At 36.1% G+C, this 8,425-nt stretch overlaps 2 protein-coding genes across 2 annotated transcripts; one reads left to right on the forward strand and one right to left on the reverse strand.

Annotated features, from left to right (window-relative positions):
• The first annotated feature begins 221 nt into the window (after positions 1-221).
• On the forward strand, positions 222-2,871 carry LOC112796879 (fructose-1,6-bisphosphatase, chloroplastic). The gene is made up of 4 exons (XM_025839539.2): positions 222-1,049; positions 1,546-1,776; positions 1,881-2,387; positions 2,570-2,871. Exons 1-4 carry the CDS (start codon positions 624-626, stop codon positions 2,639-2,641), a joined length of 1,236 nt encoding a protein of 411 aa, XP_025695324.1. The 5' UTR covers positions 222-623; the 3' UTR covers positions 2,642-2,871.
• A 350-nt stretch (positions 2,872-3,221) lies between these two features.
• Positions 3,222-6,583, reverse strand: LOC112796878 (uncharacterized). Its single transcript, XM_025839537.3, has 7 exons — positions 6,141-6,583; positions 5,520-5,769; positions 4,805-5,002; positions 4,058-4,715; positions 3,871-3,959; positions 3,733-3,792; positions 3,222-3,520 (listed from the first exon to the last, which is right to left on the reverse strand). Exons 1-7 carry the CDS (start codon positions 6,318-6,320, stop codon positions 3,492-3,494), a joined length of 1,464 nt encoding a protein of 487 aa, XP_025695322.1. The 5' UTR covers positions 6,321-6,583; the 3' UTR covers positions 3,222-3,491.
• Between the last annotated feature and the right edge of the window lie 1,842 nt (positions 6,584-8,425).

The following is an 8,425-nucleotide window of genomic DNA, read 5'->3' on the forward strand; positions in this document are numbered from 1 at the left end:
TTAAGAATGAAGTGTTTTTTTACTCTATTAAATTAATTTTAGAATCTATCTTTCACATTGTTCATAAAATTTATTGTCTACCTAATATCAAAATCGATAGATTAATTAACGATATTGATATTCTGATAGATTAGGCAATAAATACTAGCCGTCAGTTAAAAATCAAAATGGATAATAATATTAAAGCAAATAAAAACGCTTTACAATTCTTGTAGTAACATACCACCATTCCACCCAATATAAGGTTCACATCAGTTAAAAAATCCACCATACGTTTATTTATTTTGTATACAAAGTTGAAAACACATAAGACACTCTAGTGCCTAGTGGCATGCTCTGGGAATCCAGAAGGAATTACAATCACAAAATCACAAAAAGGAAAATGATATAGGTGAAGGATAAGTGGGACCATTAGTATCACAAAATCATTGCTGACCTTACATTCACTTTCTTTCTTCCTTCCTTCAATACCTTACAACGCAATCCATGTAGTACTGACTACACCACTAGTAGCAAATTAAAGATAGTGCATAAACAAAAACAAAACTTTCGAACTTAAAAAAAAAAATATCAATAAAAGAAAGACTCAAAAGTTGGCAATAACTATAGCCGAAACCAAAACCATGGTAGCTATGGCAGCAGCAACAGCATCCTCACGCTTAATTTTCTCAAAGCCAAGCACCCCTTCACGCCTATCCCCCTTCCAACTATGCGATGTGCTTGTCACGAAATCAGCGGTACATAGCAGTAGTAAGAGAAAGAATGGCGGAGTTAGGTGCATGGCTGTTGCTGGTGAAGCACCACCAACAGAGACAAAGAAGAGGAGTAGTGGTTTTGAGCTTTATACTCTTACTAGCTGGCTTCTGAAGCAGGAGCTAGAAGGAGTCATTGATGCTGAGCTTACTATTGTTCTGTCTAGCATTTCCATGGCGTGCAAGCAGATTGCTTCTTTGGTCCAAAGAGCTAACATTTCAAACCTCACCGGTGTTCAGGGTGCAACCAATGTTCAAGGTGAAGACCAGAAGAAGCTTGATGTTGTTTCAAATGAGGTCAGTGATGCCCTCTTTTCTTCTTTTCAGCAATTTTGATTTTGATTTTCTTTTCTTTTACTCCCTACTGCCAGTTTAACAAATTTGTCCATTCTTAGATTCTTTATATCTAATAAAGTAATAGAAAGACATATCAACTTTGTCACAATAATGAGTATATGTGTTTTCATTCTTGATAATTTGTCTAAAGAACAAATTGCCATTTAAAATTTTTAATCAGTCACCAATTATATAACTACTGGTTTAAGAGACCCTTGGTCTGAACAGTCCCGAGCACATATCTATATATTATGGTTTACAAAGGTCGCTTAGACCAATTATAACTGCCCACCAAAAATTACATTACTCAAATTATAACTATCTGTAGACTGAGCGAATATATCGTAAATGGAAAAATTATTACTAACACAACTTTTGGGTGGAGTGTATTTCATTTATTGAACTCATGTTATTAAAAAGGTTCCAAGATTGTAAGTGTTTGTATGTTTTGATTCAGGTGTTCTCAAACTGCTTGAGGTCAAGTGGGAGGACAGGGATCATAGCGTCAGAGGAAGAGGATGTGCCAGTGGCAGTGGAAGAGAGTTATTCAGGGAATTACATTGTGGTGTTTGACCCTCTTGATGGCTCATCTAACATTGATGCTGCAGTCTCAACTGGCTCCATTTTTGGCATCTATAGCCCCAATGATGAGTGCCTTGCTGACGTTGGGGATGAGGATGATCCCACAGTAAGTAGTCTTCTTAAATTTGGATGAAAAGATTTTGTTTTAACTACATGAAATAATGTCATGTTATAAATTTTAATAATCCAATGGTTGGACTTTTATTTTAGCTTGACAAAGCAGAACAAAGGTGTATTGTGAATGTGTGCCAACCCGGAAGCAACCTCCTTGCAGCCGGCTACTGCATGTACTCAAGCTCAATAATCTTCGTCCTGACAATCGGAAAAGGAGTATTCGTCTTCACACTGGATCCGCTCTATGGCGAATTCGTCTTAACTCAAGAAAACCTGCAGATTCCTAAAGCAGGGAAAATATATGCATTCAATGAAGGTAACTACCAGCTTTGGGATGACAAGTTAAAGAAATACATTGATGATCTTAAGGACCCTGGTCCTAGTGGCAAGCCTTATTCTGCAAGATATATTGGTAGTTTGGTTGGGGATTTCCATAGGACACTCTTGTATGGTGGAATTTATGGGTATCCTAGAGACAAGAAAAGCAAGAATGGCAAGCTTAGGCTTCTTTATGAATGCGCTCCAATGAGTTTCATTGTAGAACAAGCTGGCGGAAAAGGTTCAGATGGTCATCAGAGAATACTTGACATTGAACCTACGGAAGTAAGCATTCATCAACTTCGACTAATTCTCAACATAAAAAAGTCTTACACATATTATAAGGAAAAGCAACCTGTTTTTATACATTCACTGCTTATCATAGTTCATATCTTGTTAACCAATAGAAATTATTCTCATCCTGTTATTGGATTGTCTTTATTTATTTTATTGTTTTCATTGAACAGATTCACCAGCGTGTTCCCCTGTACATTGGGAGTGTAGAGGAGGTGGAGAAGGTCGAAAAGTACTTGGCTTAAATGATATGTAAAGTGCAAAAGCAGTTAACTTGTTCTTAAATTATTATAATCAAGTGGTTTTGTTTCTTAAGGAAACATTCTTTTTTGTTCCCCTTGTAGCAAATAGAGAAAAGAAGAAAAACCAAAAAATTTCCATGTACCTTCATATTGCTATGGTCTATGGACAAGAAATATGAAACAGTGAATAATGTTTCATCAGAATCATTTTTCAATATAACACCAATTCACAAGCCTTGGGTTCTCCAATGAAGCTATTATTTATAGCATTGGCATTTGGCAGAAGCAACCATGTTAGGGCGTTAGGGTGTGGTCTAAAAGCATGTCTAATTTCTATGTAAAAAATATGCATCAAAATCTTAACTTTAAAACAGTTGGTACCTATTCTTGGGTTTCAGTTATAAGACTCTAAGGCATTAATATATGCAACACTAGACATGGTTTCAAATTAAGGAGTGGATTAACCTAGATATTTATGCTTGTGTATATTACCACAAGTAAACTAATGCGAAAACCAACGATTTTAGATTTGCTTCCTGGCATGTATAGTGTATCCAAATCCAAAACCACATTTACTTCCAAGTTTACCAAACTCAAACATAGTTACCAAGATTAAGTGAGTAGCACACAAAAAAAAGTAGTATGATATCTACAATAGATTAAAGATTGATGATTGCAACTTTGACCAAATAAGGCAAGGTTGTAATCTAGGTTTAAATGAATGATGTTATCCTAATTCCAGTGCAACTTCAGAGAACTGCTATTCGGAGCAACGGTCAGATATCTCTCCAGCGGGGATCAGTAATAAGTCAGGTTGAGTCATTCTTCAAATTGTCACTCATTTACAATTTTCCTAATCAAGAGATTGCTCCCGCTTTTTCTCTGCATGAACAATAATGCGATGAGTTAATGTTGTTGGATTTGCAAAATAAGTGTCACTTTCATTTTTCATAATTTAAAAAAAATCAATGTGTCCAGGAATAATTTGTTTTCAAACATTTATTTCGAAACAAATGCAGTATTAGTTTAGAAAAATAAATTACTGGGGTTTAAAATAAAATTGAGAATGAGAACAATAGAAGCATGAATTTTACCAGGGCTGACAACTGTTATGCTTTTTGTGACAGATTTCACTGCTGTCATACAATCTGGACCTGTTAAAAATGAAAGATCAGTAAATTGTGTTTCGCTAAAAAATATAAAATAAGATCGAAAAAAATGAGCTCCATTACCTAATATTCTCAGATCTTTCTCACATAGGACTTCAGAAACAGTTGTTAATTCATTTAAAGCATTAGTGTCATTGCATTCTTGAGGTGAGCTGCTTGACAATGGAAATAATATGAGATGAAAAGTTAGATATATTATTATTATTACAGAGGAACTTAATAGTTATTATAGCATCAAAAGAAAGAATACCCTGAAGCATTTTCAATGGAAGGGCTTGATGTTGGTTGGCAACTGAAGTCAATGCCATCACAAGGTATTTCTAGATCATTTAACATTTCACTGAAGGAGAAGTCAATTCCTAAAGCATCGAAATTTGGGAACTCAATGTCAAACATGTCCAGTTCCTTCTCAGACTCAGACGTAGAAACCTCGTTCGACAATTGTTTGTCCAAGCCCTCTGGCATATCAGAACCAAAGTCCAACCTGCTTCTCACATGATCTCTCTTTCCTAATTTGTCAGAACCTGTCTTCAGAGGTGAAATGCAATGGCTCATCTCTATGTATGCCATCTGTTTCGCAGGGCTAACCATAACTCTCTTGGTTGAAATCACAGTGCAGCGCGTAGGAGTAGCCTCTTGATTGCAACCCGAGACTGAAGAAATCTCAGGAGGTGAGATATTTGTACCACTTTGGGATGAAGTTATTCTTCTAGTAGGTGTCTTTGGTGGTTGTGAATTACTAGTTGGAGGGAGGGAAGATTGGTCGAATAAGCATTTAGCAATATTGGATCCTTGAGCCTGTGATCCACTCGGCACACAGTTCTCTGGTGAAGAACGAATTGAAGAAGTTGGTGGACCTACTACTTGAGAATCAATGGTATTATCAGGCTGCGGTGGCACATTTGGACCTGAAAATGGCAATAAAGCAAATAAATGTCATGTTTCGCAAGATTGGCATATACTTTAGACCCTTTCGGAGATAGCTAATTAGCTATACCTTGGACAGAAACTTTCTTGTTGGTTGATCTACCACGAGACTTTTTCGCAGCTAAAGGTGCATCTGTTTTAGTATCCTTTCTCTTTCTGTCGGATACATTCATCGCAGATGTTGAGAAGTTTCCACCCTCTGAATTTGTATTGCTAGACAGAGGCAGTGAGTGTATATGCGATTTGATTTGCACAGAAGAAGGTACACCTAAGTAAACAACATGAAGATCGTCATCATGTAAGGTCAGTAAACAATTGAATTGAAAGAAGCTAACATCTGCAGATTAAAACAATTTTCAGTGAAAAACGAAATCAAATTACATTCTATAATCCACTTATCAGATATCTGTTGCACCGAAGCAACTGCAAATTAGCATGATTTTCTTATCACAGCATAACCAAGATAAGCTTATATCCACAGTCAAGTCTCCACTCCATTATTCTTCAGAACCAAAATTTGGAAGGAAAAAAATTAAAACAAAATGGCATGTAATATACCCTTTACAAACATATCGGTCGTCTTTATTTTCTCTTATTTAGTACATTACATGCCATAATTCACATTAATTAAAACATGATCTTCCATGGAATACCAAATTTGAGCATTGGCTAATCACAAAAAGTACATTCTCAATAGAAGAAATAGATGCACACAAAAAACCTGCATACGTATGAAGTATGAACTACTAACAAAATTCAAGTTAGATGGGAACAAAGGAAGGAACCTGGCTGAGGTTTGTTAATATAAGTTGGTTGAGGAGGAGCAAGAGCAACTGCAGATTTCGCCGGAAGAGCTGAGAGGTTTCCACTGGCATTGAAAGCGTTCATGACATTCTGCATACCGTGCAACAGCATCTGAACCCGGTTTTTCTCTTGCTCCATGAGAACCCTTTCCTGCTCCAACATGACCTTCTGCTCCTTCAAGCTTATGTACTCATCCAGCATCTCCCCTAAAGTCAACAAAGTCTTCGGTGCCTGAAATAAAAAAAAAAAAATCAAGTTCACTATTAACATGAACTAGGGTTTTGTACTTCATGATAAAAATAAACAATATACCAATTTTGAGTGACATATTCTAAACATGTCATAAAGAACCGAACTTATGATCCAAAATGAAGACCCAGGTGCACATATCCGCTAAGAAATTGGGGGTAAAATAAAATAAGGCCTTAAACATGTGTGATAGAATTCCAACTATGTGACCAAACAAAACTAAACCCTAAATGCTCAAATCCGCATTAAATGAAAGAAAAACAAAAGGGATCTGCAAATAAAAAGCACAAATGAACAAATCAGCATAGCAATTTAGGGGAAAAAACCAAAAGGTGTTGTATATAAATATATACCTCATTAATGGGTGACTTGGCGATGAGAGAGGAAGCTTCAGTTCGGAAGACGGAACGCGTGGACGAGAAGTTGTTGTCGCAAAGGTACCTATCGACGATGAACGCGATCTGCGTTGGTGTGACCTTCCCTTTCCCCAGCGTCTCTACCTTTCTGCCTTTGGTGGATGGCTTCCCCGCCATCGTTTTCTTTCTTCTCTTCAAAGCTCACAGAAGTGAAATGAAGAGGAAGATGAAAATGAAAGTCTCACTCAGATCAGAGGGATGGTGAGAGAAAGAAAGAAAGCTATAAATTAAGCATTGAGAGTGTGTTGAAAAATGGAGCGAAAGTGTATAACAAAGGACGCGGGAGACTGTTTTTGAACACAATATAATTCTTTTTGGTGAAATAGTGTTTTGTTGGCTTTGTTTTGGCGGTAAACGGCAAAATAAAATATGTGCGAGTCAGTGAAAACTCGATCTTTCCCTTTTTTTTTAATGACCATCAAACTCAACCGATTTGTTCTCTGGTCATAAGACTCACGAGTCATGACTATTGAGTATGGACTCATGAAGAGCCCAACAGGGAACTATTCTTGTTTCCTATTTCCATTTCGTTTGGAAAAACAACGCTAGAGCCCAAATAAAAAAAAAAAACAACTAAACGATATTACAGGGAAAAGAAACCAATCATCCTCACTTAACAGTCAACAACAATTTAATAGTCGAGTGGCTAATTCACTTGTCCGTTTAAGTAAGTGTAGGGGGTTTGAATCCTGCATTGTGCATGCAGCAACTCATTAGCCAACAGTAAACCCTTAAATGGAACTCAGATTCACGATTGATTATCTTTCGCTTGTCGGGTTAAGAGATACCGTGGACAACAAAAAAATATAATATCAGAAGAATATAAAATAAAAATCTAAGAATTTTAAATTGAATGTTTTGGTCTCAAATCAATTTTTATTTCCTATAAGTCTTCAAGAATTATTCTTGTCAGATAAATGGATCTTTTTGTCATCTTAAAGTAAGACTAATTTATCTTACAGTGATATATTTAGAGAGTGTTTCGCTTGATTTTTGGTAATCTCGATAGAGTGTTGAATCAAGTTTGTATCAAAAACTCAATTCGTAGAGCAAATACGACTCTTCTTAAAAAAGGGAACTCGACCGAGATTTACTAAGTGTATGTGTCGGATGATTACTTGTGTATGAAATATTGGATATAACTTGGATCAGATAATGTAAATAACAACAATAAATGGAAATACAAAATAAATGAAGCTTTAAATAGATAAGAAAGTAAATTTGGCACTAAAAAAAAGCGAAATACTTGAAGAAAAGAAAACGAATTGAAAACTGACTCGAGATGCTCTCATGCACTTATACTCTATGGTTCCTTTGATGTCAGTGTGACTTGGAATTCACAAAGCTTTAGTGTAATTATGAAGTGTTTCAAATTGAAGTCCATAATTTCTTCTGAGCTTCTCCTATTTATAGACTACCATATTGGTTTGTTGATGCCCACGGTCCAGTCTCCTCTCTTTTTTCTCTTCCACGATCTAGATTCAGTTTATTCTTACCCACAATCTCATCTTGACCTCCACGGACCTTAATTTCCAAGTAATAGCCCCACGTCTTCTTATTTACCATGTGACATTCAATTAACCTATGTGTCCTCAACAAATTTTTTACCTAAGTCTTTCTCAACTCAACAAATATCCTGCATGCTGTAGTGGATATTTTGCTTCACCATGGTCAACGTAATTATGTCAAATTTTTTGTACTAACAAATTGTCCCTTAAAACTTGTCTTTTAAGAAGTGAAATGATAAGTTTTACTCAATCACAGGCTAATCATGTGCCAGACTTAAAATTCAGAATTTAAAAAGACAGTTATATAGTTTCTAAAATGTCACACGCGTTTTTCTAAGAATACGTAACGTTCTCTATGGACTTTAATGGACCTTTCATCATTTTTTTATTTCAAATCCTCTTAACGGTATTATTACTTCATTGTTTTCCCATTCATCCTTCATCATTTTCATCACTTGAAACGAAAATCCCTTTTGTTCATTATTCTCTCTACCATTTTCAAATGAATTCTCAACAAAACACCTCACTTTCTGTTATTGTTGCATCTTCTACTTTTGCAACCATTGTCACCATTACCACGATTACTTCCTCAATTGCTCCTGAAACCATGGCTTCTGTATCTTCTTCCCTTCCGGTCGTTGCTGCTACTGCAGCGGTCTCTGCACCACGTGCGGCAACTACTACTCAATAGCTTCCTCAATTTATAACGACGAT

Source organism: Arachis hypogaea, chromosome 4 (assembly GCF_003086295.3).
Source record: "Arachis hypogaea cultivar Tifrunner chromosome 4, arahy.Tifrunner.gnm2.J5K5, whole genome shotgun sequence".
In the NCBI taxonomy this organism is placed as follows: domain Eukaryota; kingdom Viridiplantae; phylum Streptophyta; class Magnoliopsida; order Fabales; family Fabaceae; genus Arachis; species Arachis hypogaea.

Excerpts from the sequence above, each read along its gene's own strand:
- LOC112796879 (XM_025839539.2), top strand. The coding sequence starts at position 624 with ATGGTAGCTATGGCAGCAGCAACAGCATCCTCACGCTTAATTTTCTCA. Across the intron at positions 1,777-1,880 it reads GGGATGAGGATGATCCCACA|CTTGACAAAGCAGAACAAAG; the intron begins GTAAGTAGTCTT and ends CTTTTATTTTAG. Across the intron at positions 2,388-2,569 it reads TTGACATTGAACCTACGGAA|ATTCACCAGCGTGTTCCCCT; the intron begins GTAAGCATTCAT and ends TTCATTGAACAG.
- LOC112796878 (XM_025839537.3), bottom strand. The coding sequence starts at position 6,320 with ATGGCGGGGAAGCCATCCACCAAAGGCAGAAAGGTAGAGACGCTGGGG. Across the intron at positions 5,770-6,140 it reads CCAAGTCACCCATTAATGAG|GCACCGAAGACTTTGTTGAC; the intron begins GTATATATTTAT and ends TTTTTATTTCAG. Across the intron at positions 3,960-4,057 it reads TCCATTGAAAATGCTTCAGG|CTCACCTCAAGAATGCAATG; the intron begins GTATTCTTTCTT and ends ATTGTCAAGCAG.